Source organism: Oncorhynchus gorbuscha, unplaced genomic scaffold, assembly GCF_021184085.1.
Source record: "Oncorhynchus gorbuscha isolate QuinsamMale2020 ecotype Even-year unplaced genomic scaffold, OgorEven_v1.0 Un_scaffold_126:::fragment_2:::debris, whole genome shotgun sequence".
Lineage (NCBI taxonomy): Eukaryota > Metazoa > Chordata > Actinopteri > Salmoniformes > Salmonidae > Oncorhynchus > Oncorhynchus gorbuscha.
The window spans coordinates 1-19,634 of record NW_025744567.1 but is presented as its reverse complement, the minus strand read 5'-3'; the positions used below and the strand labels follow the sequence as shown (position 1 = coordinate 19,634).

Genomic DNA, 19,634 nt, shown 5'->3' with positions numbered 1-19,634 from the left:
TGGCAATTTTTAGGACTTTCCTCTGACACCGCCTGGTATATCAAATCAAATAAAATCAAGTTGTATTTGTCACATACACATGGTTAGCAGATGTTAAATGCGAGTGTAGCGAAATGCTTGTGCTTCTAGTTCCGACAATGCAGTGATAACCAACAAGTAATCTAACTAACAATTCCAAAACTACTGTCTTATACACAGTGTAAGGGGATAAGGAACATGTACATAAGGATATATGAATGAGTGATGGTACAGAGCAGCATACAGTAGATGGTATCGAGTACAGTATATACATATGAGATGAGTGTGTAGACAAAGTAAACAAAGTGGCATAGTTAAAGTGGCTAGTGATACATGTGTTACATAAGGATGCAGTCGATGATGTAGAGTACAGTATATACATATGCATATGAGGTGAATAATGTAGGGTAAGTAACATTATATAAGGTAGCATTGTTTAAAAAAAAGCACCATAAATCCAGAGAATACCAGACCATGATGACAAAATGTGAAGGACCGCCGCACCACCTTCCTGTTCAAGTGAGCACAGCACAACAAGTGTCCAAAAATGTATTGTATGCTGCTGCATAAATTATGTAATATGCCAGGGAGATATGTATACCGTAAGAAAGTAAGAAAGTAAATGTATGTTGTGTAGTAAGCTGTTAGTAGCCCATGTGCCTCACTCTAATAATTTGGTCTATTTACCCCTCTTAATTTCACCTACTGTTCTGACTTGGTGGTGCACATGTAGCCTATATCTTGTTTTAGAGAAATGTAATCATCAAATGTTGTAAGAGCTTTCATTGTCTGCTTATATGCCCCCATTATATATCCTACGGCTATGACTTGGTGTACAGGAAGAACACTGTAAGAACGGCCCATGTTCTGAATTCTGTCGCTGTACATTTTCAAAAGTGCTGAACAAATAGTTATATTGACTACGTCCGTCCTAGCTCGCTCGTCGATGTCTTAATCGAAATGACAGATTGCCTCTTATCTACCCCCCGTATACCATAGTTTGTACACCGTAATTGTCAGGAGAAACCACATTTGTTAAAGCAAGTCAGCCATATCAGCTATGGTTTTTCAAAAGGCAGTAAATGAGTTGGAAAGAAGTGTTTCTCTGCAAGACAAGGCTCCGCTGTTAGCCAGGTGTAGCAGTGGTAAGGTGTTTTTACTGCTGTTGGGACAGCTTTATGTTGGCCCTAACAGTTTGTCACCACTATGGTTCAATTCATGTATTGTTTAGTGTTGTGTTGTGCAGTGCAGTGGCTTTGCTGGTATGCATCCCACTTTTTTTTTTTTTTTTTTTGCCCCACCAAGATTTACGCAAAAAATTGCCAGTGTGTAGGTGTCATAACCAGCCATAAAATAACGCAATATATGTCACAATCGGTGCAAATATAAGGGTCATGACAGTGTTATGTCCACATTATGACAGGTCATGACAAGTTATGTCAGCTGTAATGACATTATGACATGGTTATGACCATGTGAATCATGAATCGTGATTTTCCATGTGGTTTTTCCATAAGGGTTGCTTCAGCGTTGAGGGGAAAGGAGCGAAATCGGACTACTATTATCTTTATCCCCGCATCAGTATAGTATTTCCTGACTCTGAAGTCAGGAGGACTTTGAGTTAGCCTACTAGCTTGGCTAATACCTACGTATGTCCAGCAGGGCTACAATTCAGTGCCAAAGTTTGATTACCATTTAACATTTGTGAATAAAGTGCGGCTTACGTTTTTTTTATTTTAAATATTTGCTTCAGTCTCATTATGCATTCTAGAGCAAACCAGCATGTGGAAATCCCTGTAGGTCTCTTCTACCTTCAGCACAGAGACATCCAGCAACAGTGCCTTTGATTTGAGGGGTTGCATGCAAATGCACAGTTCGGCGTGAAATGACCGTTAGACCTGATGACTTGTTTCTGCGCATGAGCTTAGCTAGCCAAGGTCACCATGACATTGCCTACAAGTGTGATCTGGGATTTTTATTGGAGAAGCAGATTCTGCACATCTTCATACTGTACTGTCTTGGATATCAATGCTTAAAACAATAAGCAAACAATACACAGGATGTTTAAGAAAATATATTGCATATTCTATTCCAAGACAGTCTCACTGTTGTAACAGTGTGATGTGAAGCTTCAGGCACACTCTATGCTGAGTAAAATATATTTTGTCCAAATATGCTAAAGTAAGTGTTTCTTGGCAGTGACTTTTCTAAGTCACTCCCTAGTTATCTAAAGTAGCAGGCGTCAAAGAAACATGAAACTAGATCCCTCGCATCCTGGTCTTGACAACAAAAAAAGTCAACTGTCTAGAGCAGTCCAATCTCATTTAACCCAGAACTAAATTCTTGTGCAATTTGGTCAGATGCGGGATTCAATTCTGGGTCCACGTGTCAGAAATTGGTTACAGTTAGGCAAAGTCTCCACCCTCGCAAAAGGAAAGTCTCAGCCAAAGCTTTTTTTTTTTCAATCTAAACATTTCTAAAGTAGAAATAGCCCACTTTAGATGAGGCGACGCAAAAAGACAATATATCACTTTTTGTATTTTTTTAATGTCCAAATGCTCCAATAAGTTGCTAGTGGTTATCCAATGTGATGCAACAGTAACACTAATGCACCCCTAGCCTGCACCCCTAGCCTGCACCCCTAGCCTGCACCCCTAGCCTGCACCCCTAGCCTGCACCCCTAGCCTGCACCCCTGGCCTGCACCCCTAGCCTGCCCCCTAGCCTGCACCCCTAGCCTGCACCCCTAGCCTGCACCCCTAGCCTGCCCCCCTAGCCTGCACCCCTAGCCTGCACCCCTAGCCTGCCCGAGAACCACTGTATTCACTGCTAGTCATTTTCCCAGTCAGGTCAGATTTCCTGCCAGGTTTTGTACAATGAGTGATGCGTTTTCAGTCAGTGAGAAGGCGGTGTGATAGATAGCTAGCTAGCTGAGCCAATGGCAAACACTGCTTGGCGGGAATTTCACTATTGGTAGAAGGACCGAAATTGGTGCAGATGGGAAATGTTTTTTTAAATGACGGGGAATGGTAAAAATGCTGTCGTTCCAGTGTTGATAGAAAGAAATGTCACAGCTGTATCAAGTAAAGAAACGGCAAATGTCCTAGGTGGTGCATTTGCAGCATTGCATAGATGTGTGATGAAAGTAAGAGGAGACGTAGGGGATAGTTAAAGGAGCAGGGAGATATTTTAAAGAGAAAAAAAGGGGAGTCGGGAGAAGCTATGGATGCAGAGTTTTGTGTTTGAGATGAGAAGGGCGTTGGAGGGCTGTGGGCAAACTGCTCCCAGAGAAGATAGGGCGTGTTATGCAACGTTTAAGCAGTGTGTTGGAAGCAGTGTCAGGGTTGTATAATAAGGTGTGGAGGACTGGGGTGATACCTGCTGGGTGAAACATGTGGCGATATTGAAACCAGGTAAAGATCCTGCTAGGGCGGGCAGTTATAGGACTATCGCACTGACATCCAACAAGTGTAAGTTGGGAAGGTTGATCATGTTGAGTGCATTGGGGGACATCTATATAACCGGATCATGGACTTCCTTCTCGATCAAGTCATACGCTGTGCGGGTGGGGTGAGAACAGTCAATGTGGTTTGAAGTGGACAATTGTACTCCTCAGGGAAATGTGGTTAGTCTGGTGTTGTTCACCTTGATAATAGAACAGTGAGTGGGTGTAGCCTTGTATGTTGATGATGGAGCTGTATGGAAGAGAGGGGTCTGGTGTTGTTCACCTGATGATAGAACAGGGAGTGAGTGTGGCCTTGTAGCTGTATGGAAGAGAGGGGTCTGGTGTTGTTCACCTTGATGATAGAAGACATATTAAAGGAGATGAGACAGGGAGTGGGTGTGACCTTGTATGTTGATGATGGAGCTGTATGGAAGAGAGGTGGGAATGTGAAATATGTGATGAGGAAATGCAAGAAGCTGTGGGAGTTGTGGAAGATTGGTCTCTAACGTTGGGGTTTAGGATGTCTGTGGCCAAGTCCTACTTTATGATGTTTTCTAGGAGGGAGGTAAAAATGTTAGGCTGCAAATATAAGGTCAGGATATCTGAGTTTAAGTATTTAGGTATGTGGTTTGATGAGAGGCTTACGTGAAAGAGACATGTTGAGTATATTGAAATGAAGTGTAGGAAGGTGTGTGGAGAGATATTTAGATCATCGGTATGTGGGAGCATGTAAGCAGTTAACGGATTATGTGTCAGTGTATGCAGACGAGTTGATGGCCATGATTATAGGTTTGAGATGGGCGGAGTAGGTGAAACCACTCAGAGTGGTGATCTGCTCTGATTCGGTACAGTGCTGAGTGGTGTGGAGACGGGCAGGTCGGATGGGGGAGACTTGTTTGTGGAGATGATGGTGCTGTTAATGGGACTGGAGAGGATGGGAGGGGTGGTGAGCTTTGGCTGGGTTCCCGCCCATGTGGGTGTGGTGGTTAATGAGAAGGCTGATGTGGTGGCTAAGAGTACGGTGAGGAGAGAGGGTGTAGATATTCAGGTCCTGCTGGGCTGCAGGTAAGTCAAGTCCTTGATCCGAGCAAAAGAGCTCGATCTTTAGCAAAGGGAGTGGGATTCTAGTAGTAAGATTTGGACACACAGGTTGGAATGCCACGTGTTGGATGGTAGGGAGAAATTAAAAAGGTTTGTGTGATGAGTGTTTAGTGGAGGAAACAGTGGAGCATGTGTTGATATTTTGTTCATATTATGATATAGATAGGGGGAGATTAACCCTTTCACACAAAGAGGCTGGACGGGGTTTGGGTGGTGAAGTGGGGGGAAGTGGTGTATAGGGATCTATTTCACTTTCTTAGAGGAACAGGACTAATGAAGAGAATGTAATGTAGGTAGAATATGACTGGCCTCACACTCCAGTATGTATGTATTCTTAACATTTATTTAACTAGGCAAGTCAGTTAAGCAGAAATTCTTATTTACAATGACGGCCCTACCCCGGCCAAACCTGGACGACGCTGGGCCAATTGTGCGCCACCCTATGGGACTCCCAATAACGGCCGGATGTGATACACCCTGGATTCGAACCAGGGACGGTAGTGACGCCTCTTACACTGAGATACAGTACCTTAGTCCGCTGCCCCACTCGGGAGCCCAAAAGTAGGTGGTGGTGTACGATTATTTTGGCTAACGAGCCACTTCAGTTCACACAAGTGTACTGGCACGGAATAAAGCCATAAAGCCCAGATACATAAGATGAGAAACAATGCAACGGTTTGTTTGATCTGAACGGTCTAGTTTTAGAACGTCTCATGTCATTGGGTATTGAAGAAGTCAACTTTATAGCCAAAAAGTTGCGACAAGAAGGATCCATTAGCCATTCAAAGAACAGTACGCTAACATTCTGTGTTCAGCTGAGCTAGCAAAGCAGAGAACTAGCTATTTTGCTAAGTCGGAAGTTTATGTTGGAGTCATTAAAACTAGTTTTTCAACCAACTCCACACATTTCTTGTTAACAACCTACAGTTCTGGCAAGTTGGTTATGACACAAGTACATTTTCCAACAATTGTTTACAGACAGATTATTTCACTTATAATTCACTGTATCACAATTCCAGTGGGTCAGAAGTTTACATATATTTTTATTAGGGATCCCCATTAGCCGCTATCTTCTTCCTGGGGTCCAAACACATTAAGACACTTGTATTACACACAAAACAAAATATAAAACCGCAAACACTGCCACATCACATATCCACAACACAAAATGTATGATACCACTATACGACAATATTACAGTGTACATGTGTAGAGTGTGTGTGCTAGCGGCCGTATGTGTATGCGTGTGCTTGTACCTGTGTGTGTGTCTCTGTCCAGTCCCTGCTGTTTCATAAGGTGGATTTGCAACAGGCAAGGTGTATATACAAAACATGACTCATCATTCATGACTCATCATGAATCATTTGAACTGAATCATTTGAACTGAATCATTTCAAACCCATTTTTTTTTTTAATTCTTCATATTATCATACATTGAATATATTTTGTTTATCTTTTTGTTTTAAAACTTGCATTACTACACTTTCGCTTTAAATAATGTTTATACATTTACATTTCTTTTAATTTTGGTACAATTATTTTCAACTCAAATTGGCTCGATAAGAGAAGGCGAGGAAAATGAATTGTTTCCACTTTATAACTCTGCAGGGTTGGTGGGTTGAACTAACGTAGGTTAATGCGATTAGCATGAGGTTGTAAGTAACAACAACATTTCCCAGGACATAGACATATCTGATATTAGCAGAAAGTTTAAATTATTGTTAATCTAACTGCACTGTCCAATTTACAGTAGCTATGACAGTGAAAGAACACCATGCTATTGTTTGAGGAGAGTGCACAATAATGAACATTAAAAGTTATTAATAAATAAATTAGGCACATTTGGGCAGTCTTGAGACAATATTTTTTTAACAGAAATGCAATGGTTCATTGAATCAGTCTAAAACATTGCCCGTGCACTGCTGCCATCTAGTGGCCAAAATCTACATTGCGCATGGATTCCTAAATCACATATTGGCCTTTCTCTTGCATTTCAAAGATAATGGTACAAAAAAAACCTGCATGTTTTTTTCTTTGTATTATCTTTTACCAGATCGAATATGATATATTCTCCTACGTTCATTTCACATTTCCACAAATTTCAAAGTGTTTCCTTTCAAATGGCATCACGAATATGCATATAATTGCTTCAGGTCATGAGCGACAGGCAGCTAAATTTGGGTATGTCATTTTAGGCGAAAATTGAAAAAGAAAGGGGCGGATCCTTAAATGAATAGGCTTCCCTCTCGGAATTAGCTGTAACGTTAATGTTGTGTATGACAATATCAAGGCAGGACTTCTCGCGTTACAAAAATAACAACAGATGTAGAATCCAGAAGTAAAATTGCCTACAGATGTAAGGTACGAGCCACGGTCGACTTCTTTTGCATCTCTATGTCAACTTTTTTCTTTGTCTTTTTTAAAAGTGTCAGTATACCCCATGGCAACATTTTCATCTTTATGTCTGTTTTGGTTGGGACATTGGAAAAGAAGGACCATAGAGAGAGAGAGAAATTCCTACTGAATGAAGAATGTATAGTCCAGCTGTGAGCCGCATCCATTCACGACGAACCACGGGTGTTTATGAAGAATGACCATGTTCTACCATCGAGGGGCAGTCTGTGAGCCTTCTTCGTTATAACGGTAAGAATTTTACGCATAACGCATTTGTTTCTGTTAACGTTTCAAAAGATTAACTTCACCACTGTGTGATAATTGCATTGTTTTGATGGTTTTGCAAGAACAAGTTATGAGCTGACAGCACTATGTGACTTTTTAAAATTTTATTGTATGATATGCGCAAATTTCGCTCATAACACCATGGTCTACTTGCAATCACTTTATATAATCGTTGCTATTACTAACACATTGGACATTTTGACGACACATATCCTCCGGTGAAAATAAATGATATGATCGTCAGTAATGGAATGTCATTGTCCCTTGGTGACTTTACGTCACTGTAAGTATGCAGTGTGCGCAACTTCTCTTTAGTGCGCAAACAGTTCTTGATATCCAAGTCTGTTTTATGGTAAATTGAGACAACAGACAAGAGTAAACTTATTGATTCTATACTTTATATTACACACACTTATACATTTGCCTTCAAATTATCTTGGGAAAAAAGTGGATTAAGTGTTTGGAAATCACAGTCTCATATCCAGTGGCTCGTCTAACAGTGACCCACACCAACATCTGTGCTTCAGAATGCACGCACAAGCACACACACACACACACACACACCTACAGTGTGATCTCTGTTCTCTCAGCCAATGAACTGAACATGTGCTGCTTGACCAATAGAGTTTAGGAATATAGTCTGTAGGCAAGGGTTTACCTAGGGCAGTGTGTACCGTGTGCATGCGTGTGTGTACGCATGTGAGCAGGTTGTTGTACTTGGACCAGGGCCTGAAAATACAGCTGTTCTGTATTCATGCTGTACAGTCCTACATCAGAAGACTAGGGCATCAGTAAGCCCATATAGATGTAACCGATGTGAAATGGCTAGCGAGTTAGCAGTGGTGCGCGCTAATAGCGTGGGTGCTTCGTGGGTGGCTGTTGTCGATGTGTGCAGAGTGCCTGGTTCGAGCCCAGGTTGGGGCGAATAGAGGGAAGGAAGCAATACTGTTACATAGACAATAGTCTCAGATTTGGATCAGCTCACCTCCCCCAATCCCAGCTAACATTAGATACAAACTGCCCTTAGATCAGTGTCTATTGGCAACTTCATATCCTGCCAGCTTCACAGCACCTGAGCCACAGTATGTCTCGCCACAGACTGCATCACTTCCTGCTTTGTCAGTGCCTGTTGTCTTATCCCTCACCCACAACAGAGACGGGCTGGGTTTCTTACTGTTAGCGTGTGTATGTGTTGTGTTATTCTGGCGTGAGTGCTGTGCGTTTTGTTTGCGTGCTTGCATTCTTTTTTTTGTAATCAACATTCTTAACGTGCACGCTTTTTCTGAAATTATTGAATGTTTGTGTGTGTCTCCCTCCAGGGTGTGTGTGTCTGGTTTACTGTCAGAGGGGAAAGATCAGAGGTCACAGCAGGTCGGGGGCTAGAAGTTAGGGATCATGTCTGCCGTGGCGTTCCAGGACCTTCCTCTTAACATCTACATGGTCATCTTCGGGACCGGAGTCTTCGTCTTCGTCCTCAGCCTCATCTTCTGCTGCTACTTCATCAGGTAAACATATCCCTCCAACTATTTATCTATCTGTCTGTCTGCTAGTGTTGCACGGTATACCGAAACTTTCATTCCTTTTTCATACTAAAATGTGAAAAACGTTTGGGTACTAGAATTGTGGTTACTCTCAGTAATTGTGCCAAATGTGTCTCACGGATCAAGTCTGTCTATCAAGCGCAGCTGAGGCTGAGGGCTCTGGCAGGCCGCATCTTGGCTCATGAATGAGTCATTACTGGTTTAAAGAAGCCACTTCTATGCAAATGTTGTTGATCAGTAAAATTAAATAAATGCCACATGGAAATCAATACCATGAAATCAGTTAAAATAAGCTCAATAACTCAAAGTGACTTCAATGGCTAATTTCTCTGAACAGGGAGAAAAAAACAACACCAGATTCACATGGAATGTGTTACAGTACATAGGATGAAGAAGCAATACTCCAAGCAGCAGCTGCATATACTTGTCAGATATAGAGAACTGATACTGTATACTGGTTGTTGGTGTGAGATAGGCATGGGGTGTGGGTGGCTTTTGATACTTTTATTGGATTCCTCATGTCTTACTCGTTGTTAGGAGGAATGATGGTCCAAATCGAATGTTAGGTACTGTATTTATGGAAGAATATATTTTTATTTGTTTTATTTAACTAGGCAAGTCAGTTTCTTATTCTTATTTACAATGATGGCCTAGCAAAAGGCAAAAGGCCTCCTGCGGGGACGGGGACCTAGGATTAAATATAACAAAAGAAATACAGTCGTGGCCAAACGTTTTGAGACACAAATATTAATTTCCACAAAGTTTGCTGCTTCGATGTCTTTAGATATTTTTGTCAGATGTTACTATGGAATACTGAAGTATAATTACAAGCATTTCATAAGTGTCAAAGGCCTTTATTGACAATTACATGAAGTTGATGCAAAGAGTCAATATTTGCAGTGTTGACCCTTCTTTTTCAAGACCTCTGCAATCCACCCTGGCATGCTGTCAATTAACTTCTGGGCCACATCCTGACTGATGGCAGCCCATTCTTGCATAATCAATGCTTGGAGTTTGTCAGAATATGTGGATTTTTCATGGTCAATCTTGAGGATTGACCACAAGTTCTCAATGGGATTATCACTTTTGCCTTATGGCAAGGTGCTCCACCATGCTGGAAAAGGTATTGTTCGTCACCAAACTGTTCCTGGATGGTTGGGAGAAGTTGCTCTTGGTTGATGTGTTGGTACCATTCTTTATTCATGGCTGTGTTCTTGGGCAAAATTGTGAGTGAGCCCACTCCCTTGACTGAGAAGCAACCCCACACATGAATGGTCTCAGGATGCTTTACTGTTGGCATGACACAGGACTGATGGTAGCGCTCACCTTGACTTCTCCGGACAAGCTTTTTTCCGGATGCCCCAAACAATTGGAAAGGGGATTCATCAGAAAAAATGACTTTACCCCAGTCCTCAGCAGTCCAATCCCTGTACCTTTTGCAGAATATCAGTCTGTCCCTGATATTTTTCCTGGAGAGAAGTGGCTTCTTTGCTGCCCTTCTTGACACCAGGCCATCCTCCAAAAGTCTTCGCCTCACTGTGCGTGCTGATGCACTCACACCTGCCTGCTGCCATTCCTGAGCAAGCTCTGTGCTGGTGGTGCCCCGGTCCTGGCGCTTGCTGGACTTTCTTGAGCGCCCTAAAGCCTTCTTCACAACAATTGAACCGCTCTCCTTGAAGTTCTTGATGATCTGATAAATGGTTGATTTAGGTGCAATCATACTGGCAGCAATATCCTTGCCTGTGAAGCCCTTTATGTGCAAAGCAATGATGATAGCACGTGTTTCCTTGCAGGAAACCATCGTTGACAGAGGAAGAACAATGATTCCAAGCACCACCCTCCTTTTGAAGCTTCCAGTCTGTTATTCGAACTCAATCAGCATGACAAAGTGATCTCCAGCCTTGTCCTCGTCAATACTCACACCTGTGTTAACGAGACAATCACTGACATGATGTCAGCTGGTCCTTTTGTGGCACGGCTGAAATGCAGTGGAATATTTTGTGGGGGATTCAGTTCATTTGCATGGCAAAGAGGGACATTGCAATTAATCGCAATTCATCTGATCACTCTTCATAACATTCTGGAGTATATGCAAATTGCCATCATACAAACTGAGTCAGCAGACTTTGTGAAAATTAATATTTGTGTCATTCTAAAAACTTTTGGCTACGACTGTACAATATAAATATAGGACAAAACACACATCACAACAAGAGAGACAACACAACGCTACATAAAGACAACAACATTGCAAGGCAGAAACACATGACAACACAGCATGGTAGCAACACAACATAACAACAACATGGTAGTTATACAACATGGTAGCAGCACAAAACAGGGTACAAACATTATTGGGCACAGACAGCAGCACAAAGGACAAGAAGGTAGAGACAACAAAGCAGCCACAACTGTCAGTAAGAGTGTCCATGATTGAGTCTTTGAATGAAGAGATTGAGATAAAACTGTCCAGTTTGAGTGTTTGTTGCAGCTCGTTCTAGTCGCTAGTTGCAGCGAACTGAAAAGAGGAGCGACCCAGGGATGTGTGTGCTTTGGGGACCTTTATGTGACTGGCAGAAGGAGGATGTGGGCTGCAGTAGATATCTCAGATAGGGGAAGGGAGGCCTAAGAGGGTTTATAAATAAGCATCAACCAGTGGGTCTTGCAACAGGTATGCAGAGATTACCACTTTACAGAGGAGTATAGAGTGCAGGGATGTGTCCTATAAGGAGCATTGGTGGCAAATCTGATGGCCGAATGGTAAAGAATGGTAAAGAACATCTAGCCGCTCAAGAGAACCCTTACCTGCCGATCTATAAATGATGTCTCCGTAATCTAGCATGGGTAGGATGGTCATCTGAATCAGGGTTAGTTTGATGGGGTGAAAGAGGAGTGATTATGATAGAGGAAACCAAGTCTAGATTTAACTTTAGCCTACAGCTTTGATATGTGCTGAGAGAACGACAGTGCACCGTCTAGCCATACTCCCAAGTACTTGTATGAGGTGACTACCTCAAGTTCTTTTTACCAAACCACATGACCTTTGTTTTGGAGGTTTTTCAGAACAAGGTTAAGATTAGAGAAAGCTTGTTGGACATTAAGAAAGCTTTGTTGTAGACCATTTACCACAAAATCCAAGGAGGGGCCAGCTGAGTAGAAGACTGTATCATCTGCATATAAATGGATGAGAGAGCTTCCTACTGCCTGAGCTATGTTGTTGATGTAAATTGAGAAGGGCGTGGGGCCTAGGATCGAGCCTTGGGGTACTCCCTTGCTGATGGGCAGTGGCTGAGACAGCTGATTTTCTGACTGCATTCTTTGAGAGAGGTAATTAGCAAACCAGCACGAAGACCCCTCAGAGACACCAATACTCCTTAGCCCGTTCCACAAGAATGGAATGGTCTACCGTATCAAAAGCTTTGGCCAAGTCAATAAAAATAGCAGCACAATATTGCTTAGAATCAAGGGCAATGGCGACATCATTGAGGACCTTTAAGGTTGCAGTGACCCATCCTTATCCTGAGCGGAAACCGGTTTGCATACCCGAGAGAATACTATAGACATCAAGAAAGCCAGTCAGTTGATTATTGACAAGTTTTTCCAACACTTTTGATATATAAATCTTAAGAATTAAAATGTCCAAATTGGGGTGCAAACAATTAGCATAATTTATCAGAGATCAAATTCTATTTAAACAAAATAATGTTTCGGGAATGATAATCTTATCAGTTTCTAACTACAGAAATGATTTCAGAACAATATGAGACGGTGCCAAAATACTCTTTCTTGTGCGTTTTGAGGTGGAATAGGCCAATAGGGTACATCTTGATTTGACCAGTTTATCAATAGAGATTTACCATTCAAATACACTACATTCATTATGTTATGTCATTTGATTGGAAAAGACAAATTCAAATTGATAACATGATTGAATAATTGGTTAATTAAAGTATGCAGTATACATTGAAGCATAAATACTGACGATCAAAAAATACTGACGTAAAACATTTCAAACGTAATGAAATTGAACTCAAAAGGTGCCCAGTGATTGAATAGAGCTGAGTTTCTCATTCTGTGACTTTGGCTACTTTTTTTTTACTGTGGTATCGTTTTGTTATCAAATCCATCCATCTGACAGGTGTGGCATATCAAGAAACTGATTAAACGGCATGAGCATTACACAGGTGCACCTTGTGCTGTGGACAATAAAAGGCCACTCTAAAATGTGCAGTTTTGTCACACATCACAATGCCACAGATGTCTCAAGTTTTGAGGGAGCGCGCAATTGGCATGCTGACTGCGGGAATGTTCACCAGAGCTGTTGCCAGATAATTGGTTGTTCAGTTCTCTACCATAAGCCACTTCCAACGTTGTTTTAGAGAATTTGGCAGTACGTCTAATCGGCCTCACAACATCAGACCACATCAGGCTTCTTCACTGCAGGATCGTCTGAGACCAGCCACCCGGGCAGCTGATGAAACTGTATTGCACAATCAAATAAGTTCTGCACAAACTGTCAGAAACCATCTCAGGGAAGCTCATGTGCATGCTCGTCTTCCTCACTAGGATCTTGACCTGACTGCAGTTCGGCGTCGTAACCGACTTCAGTGGGGAAATTATCACCTTTGATGACCATTGTCACACTGGAGAAGTGTGCTCTTCACAGATGAATCCGGGTTTCAACTGTACCAGGCAGATGGCAGACAGCCTGTATGGTGTCGTGTGGGCGACCGGTTTGCTGATGTCAACGTTGTGAACAGAGTGCCCCATGGTGGTGGTGGGGTTATGGTATGGGCAGACATAAGCTACGGACAACGAGCACAATTGCATTTTATTGATGACAATTTGAATGCATAGAGATACCGTGATGAGACCCTGAGGCCCATTGTCGTGCCATTCATCCACCACCACCACCTCATGTTTCAGCATGATAAATGCACAGCCCCATGTCGCATGGATCTCTACACAATTCCTGGAAGCTGAAAATGTCCCAGTTCTTCCATGGCCTGCATACTCACCAGACATGTCACCCATTGAGCATGTTTGGGATGCTCTGGATCAACCTGTACGACAGTGTTCCAGTTCCCACCAATATGCAACAACTCAGCCATTGAAGAGGGGAAACATTCCACAATCAACAGCCTGATCAACTCAATGCAAAGGAGATGTGTCGCGCTGCATGAGTCAAATGGTCACACCAGATACTGACTGGTTTTCTGATCGATGCCACTACCTTTTTTAAAATGTATCTGTGACCAACAAAATCTGTATTCCCAGTCATGAGAAATCCATAGATTTCCTTATATGAAATGTAACTCAGTAAAATCTTAGAAATTTGCATTTGTTGCGTTGATATTTTTGTTCAGTGTAGATCCCCATGGATCTTGAAATGTCCAAAATGTGTTTGCATGAGTGTGTATGTGTGACTGTTATTACAGTTACTGTGACTGAGGCTTCTCTAAAAAGCTCTTTAGAATCAGGTCCAGGCTATTGTTGTCATGGGGGACTCCTCGCCCCGTCCCTCTGTTTCCTCTGTCCTTAAGTATTTCCCAACTCAAACAATCAGCTGCAGATGATTATCAGCCTGGTTTGTCCCTGAGTCTATTTAAGGCCTCAGGCAGCAGCCCCGTGGTTGGAAGTAAACTTAGGGTCCTCCTCCTATCCTGAACCTCCCACACATAGGGTCCTCCTCCTATCCTGAACCTCCCACACATAGGGCCCTATAAAATCCGGGATGCAGAGAACGCGGCCGGGATCACGGAATCCTGACATTAAAACGTAATTCAACAATATTCAAAAATGTATTCAACTTAGTAAGGCTTCAACTAAATGTATTGAAAATGAATTAATTTGCCCAAGTTTATCATAAGACTATAAATAGTGATTTGTATTTCCTGCAACTTTCGAAGAGTCAATGAGAATTGCTCTGGTCTGTGAATGTGTGGTGAATGTGTGGTGCGCGTGTCTACCACATTGTGTAGCCTTTAGCAATGATGCTAATGAAAAGTCTTCTGGTAGATATGAAATGTGCCTTTTCCCAAAACCTTCTCAATCAAATGTTAACTACAAAGTAACATATGCTTACCTGGCATAATTATAACACTATTATTTGCATCAATTCAGTGGGTATTTATTTTGCAAACTCTACCATCACAACAACAAAAAACACACTAGACAACAGCCTCTTGCTAGTTGCACGTTGCAATTAAAGGGTAACTACACACAAAAATCTACATTTCTCTATTTATCCCAGACCTCAAAAAGTGGTCTCCTGCTGTGGTTTAAGCATTGTTGTGGACTCACAAAACAACTAAATTGGATGGTTTTAAAAAGTGTGAATTTAAGAGCAAAAACCAAAGAAAAACTGGAAAATGGAAGTCTGAAATAACTAAATGGGGAAAGATTAAACGGAATAAGGCAAAAAATAAAACTGATTTAATAGGGCCCTGCACACACTTATACAAACACACACAGTAGACAAATGCACATTCACACACACACACTCACACAAACAAAACACACACATGCACATGTTAAGACAATGAATGTCTGTTGTTTTCATCCGTGTTGTGACAAAGAGGATTTTACCACAGTGGTAACTGGAGACTGCTCTGGGTCTGAAGGGTTATTGAGCCTTAATGAAGTGAGATTGTGTTCAGTGTGAACAACACAGCACTGTGTCTGGGGTTATGACCATCTTTGCTCCACAATGTGGTCCTTTCAAAGTGGCAGAGAGGAGAGGAAAGCAGAGGCATTATGCCCATTGAAACTGAGTGGGCACAGCGGGCACAGCAGGCACAGCGGGCACAAGTCCCTTTATTACATCTGGTTGGTGAAAACGGGCTACCGATTATGGTCATTTTTACACAGAATTATTATTTGTCAATTAGTGCACTTCAAAAGTAAAAATACAATTTTGACTAGTGCCAATCGCTTCAGCTTATGTACCTCCAGGGTGATTACAGACAGGTGCATTGAAGAAACCACTGTCTGTCCCTCTGTCTGCCTGTCTTCTTACTCAGTTGTACTAAAAGTATCTCCTCTCTTTCTCCTCCCAGTAAACTAAGGCACCAGGCTCGGCGAGAGAGGTTTGGATACAAAGCGGTAAATCACGTCACAACACCACGTCACGTTCCTGAAGTCTGTCCTCTATAAGTCAGTCATGTTCAACACACTGCACGTATAACACAATACCTTCATGACACGTTTTGCATACAAACTCAGGGTGCCTTCCAGGTCACCCTTTTTTTGCAGTCGTGCTGTCCATATAATCAGAAGCACAATGCCTGGAGAGTTGTTCAGGAATACATTACAGAAATATATTGTAACTGCAATGAAGACCGTCCCACAACAATCCTCACAGTGTCTCCGGCCCCCCTAGTGTTGAGAGAAAAACCATTCCAATGATCTTTTAAACACTCCTCCATCTTGTGAATAGAAAACCTGTTTCATTCCATGTTTGTCTCACAACTCTAGCGGTAATCACTGATGCTTTTTCACAGGTGGTATTCAAAGGGGATACAAGGAAACTGAATCTGCACGGGGTAAGTTTGTTATTCTTCTTTCCATTATGCTTCTGTTCAGTGCACCGTTTTTACACTCTCCAACCACCTTCTCTCTCTCCCCTGGTTTCTCTCTTTCTCTCTCTCTCTTGTTTTCTCTCTCTCTTTCTCTCTCCCCTGGTTTCTCTCTTTCTCTCTCTCCCTTGTTTTCTCTCTCTCGCTCTCTCTCCCCTGGTTTCTCTCTTTCTCTCTCTCCCCTGGTTTCTCTCTCTCGCTATCTTTCCCCTGGTTTCTCTCTCGCTATCTTTCCCCTGGTTTCTCTCTCACTCTCTCTCCCCTGGTTTCTCTCTCTTTCTCTCTCTCCCCTGGTTTCTCTCTCTCGTTCTCTCTCCACTGGTTTCTCTCTCTCCCCTGGTTTCTCTCTCTCGCTCTCTCTCCCCTGGTTTCTCTCTCTCTCTCTCTCTCCCCTGGTTTCTCTCTCTCGCTCTCTCTCCCCTGGTTTATCTCTCTCGCTCTCTCTCCCCTGGTTTCTCTCTCTCGCTCTCTCTCCCCTGGTTTCTCTCTCTCACTCTCCCCTGGTTTCTCTCTCTTTCTCTCTCTCCCCTGGTTTCTCTCTCTTTCTCTATCTCCCCTGGTTTCTCTCTCTTTCTCTCTCTCCCCTGGTTTCTCGCTCTTTCTCTCTCTCCCCTGGTTCTCTCTCTCGCTCTCTCTCCCCTGGGGTCTCTCTCTCGCTCTCTCTCCCCTGGTTTCTCTCTCTCGCTCTCTCTCCCCTGGTTTCTCTCTCTCGCTCTCTCTCCCCTGGTTTCTCTCTCTCGCTCTCTCCCCTGGTTTCTCTCTTTCTCTCTCTCCCCTGGTTTCTCTCTCTCGCTCTCTCTCCCCTGGTTTCTCTCTCTTTCTCTCTCTCCCCTGGTTTCTCTCTCTCGCTCTCTCTCCCCTGGTTTCTCTCTCTTTCTCTCTCCCCCATGGTTTCTCTCTCTCGCTCTCTCTCCCCTGGTTTCTCTCTCTTTTCTCTCTCCCCTGGTTTCTCTCTCTCCCCTGGTTTCTCTCTCTCGCTATCTTTCCCCTGGTTTCTCTCTTGCTATCTTTCCCCTGGTTTCTCTCTCGCTCTCTCTCCCTGGTTTCTCTCTCTTTTCTCTCTCCACTGGTTTCTCTCTCTCGCGCTCTCCCCCCTGGTTTCTCTCTCTTTCTCTCTCCACTGCTCTCCCTCTACTTCTCTCCATCACAGCAGACATGTGCAGTGTGCTTGGAGGACTTCAGAGTGAAAGATGAGCTAGGAGTGTTGCCATGCCAACATGCCTTTCACCGGAGGCAAGTGTCACCTCACCTCACACCAAGCAGATGGAATTGATGTGTCAGATGTGTGTGTCTGTGTGTGCATGTGTATCTGTACGTGCATATGTGTGTGTGTCTGTATATATATGTGTCACTGAATTGTTGTTTGCCCCTGCAGTTGCCTGGTGAAGTGGCTGGAGGTGCGCTGTGTGTGTCCCATGTGTAACAAGCCCATCACTGGACCACCTGAACATCACCACAGCCTGGGCACACTACTGGATGAACTGGTGTAGCGCATTGTCATGGCGATTCAGTTCGAACGGAGTGGTGTGACAACACAGTTGGAATAGACTGGTCTAACAGACTACACGTCGGTAAAGTGAATTTACCGGACAAACTGTTCTTAAGGTCCAGGGAGAAAACCACAACAATGGAGAAAAAAATATTCAGATTTCAGACCCTCATGTATTGATAATGAGACGGGACACAGAGCATTATGGGTACTGTAGTATATCATACTACACCTTATCAAGTGGAGTCAGTCATTTAATGAATGACTGCCCAAACCTCTACAGTGCTCACTCAACCAGTTTCAGGAATGAGTGCAGGATTCCCAAACCAAACTCTGGGACTAAAATGTCCCTCTCAACCCTCGGTCACTGTCTGGACGAGGGGCTACCTGTTGAGGGAGAACTTCAGGTAACTCATGGGCCACATTGCCGAACACCCAGATAAAAAAATATGATGTAGAACAGACATGCCTCTCTGAAATGTAGAGTGAGGAATCATGTCAACTCTATTTGTGCCATTTCTACCTGCAACATCCAGTATGTTGCACCCTGGGGATGATGACATACATTTATTATTATTGTGACATGTTTCCTGCTGACTACACTGTGTGTGTGTGTGTGTGTGTGTGTGTGTGTGTGTGTGTGTGTGTGTGTGTGTGTGTGTGTGTGTGTGTGTGTGTGTGTGTGTGTGTGTGTGTGTGTGTGTGTGTGTGTGTGTGTGTGTGTGTGTGTGTGTGTGTGCGTGCGTGCGTGCGTGCGTGCGTGTGTGTCTGTCAGATCTGCATCCTGCTTATATTAAGTGGGTGTGACACACTCCTGTTTTGACCTGTAGGAGGAACCGACAGTGTATTTATTCTGACCAGTATTTCCTATAGATTTGCCAAACAAGCCTTTGCAGTTTATTGTATTGAGAATGAAGAGAGATTCAGACACATTCCTTTCTGCTGGTTTCTCTCTCTTTCTCTCTCTCCCCTGGTTTCTCTCTCTTTCTCTCTCTCCCCTGGTTTCTCTCTCTCACTCTCTCTCCCCTGGTTTCTCTCTCTCACTCTCTCTCCCCTGGTTTCTCTCTCTCACTCTCTCTCCCCTGGTTTATCTCTCTCACTCTCTCTCCCCTGGTTTCTCTCTCTCACTCTCTCTCCCCTGGTAAACTGAACTGAAGCCCAATAGTCGAAGTCCACAGTCCCCACGTGAACATCGCAAAGATTTTTCTATTGAAATGGAAATCAGAAGACAATATCTGCTTTAGTAAATATGAGAAAAGGTCTATGGGTCCTGATTTGTTCTATGTCCTACCATGTCCTACCATGTCCTACCATGTCCTGCCATGTTTGTGGTGTGTGAACGAACAGTCCTCTACTGTGTATGTAGAGCCAGAAGGAATAGAAACACACCTCACCTGCCTTAAACCCCCCTCTCACCTCTGGCTCTGAGATATGACATGGACCATGACCCACTACTTCCACCCTCCCTTCCGCAAAGTAATCACTGACCTTACTGGATGGGAAGAAGACGTTCCACCACATAGCTTCCGCCATTACAGTCAGGTCAGATGTGTGAATATTTAGTAAAAGAGGTTGAAAGGGTACATTTTGGAAGTATTGGAAGTATTTTACAGTCCTGTTTCAGTTGGCATGTTTGTGCTCCTGTGAATGTTTCAGGGGTCACTTCTCAACACCATCCATCTCTTCATCACAGAGTGTTATTATGGACTGCCCTCACCATGAAGCCTGGAAGGGTCACTAGACTATAGTCACTATAGGGCCAGTCTGTCTCTGCCCTCACCATGAA

At 43.1% G+C, this 19,634-nt stretch overlaps 1 protein-coding gene across 2 annotated transcripts; it reads left to right on the top strand.

The window, feature by feature from the left end:
• Positions 1-6,840: 6,840 nt before the first annotated feature.
• Positions 6,841-18,488, top strand: LOC124016946 (RING finger protein 122-like). 2 transcript variants are annotated; one of them, XM_046332281.1, is made up of 7 exons: positions 6,841-6,923; positions 7,056-7,205; positions 8,561-8,746; positions 15,841-15,886; positions 16,285-16,326; positions 17,510-17,592; positions 17,735-18,488. In XM_046332281.1, exons 3-7 carry the CDS (start codon positions 8,637-8,639, stop codon positions 17,847-17,849), a joined length of 396 nt encoding a protein of 131 aa, XP_046188237.1. In that variant the 5' UTR covers positions 6,841-6,923; positions 7,056-7,205; positions 8,561-8,636; the 3' UTR covers positions 17,850-18,488. The 2 variants fall into 2 exon arrangements, with proteins under 2 accessions (XP_046188237.1, XP_046188238.1); XM_046332282.1 differs by lacking the exons at positions 6,841-6,923; positions 7,056-7,205 and adding an exon at positions 8,407-8,448.
• Positions 18,489-19,634: the final 1,146 nt, after the last annotated feature.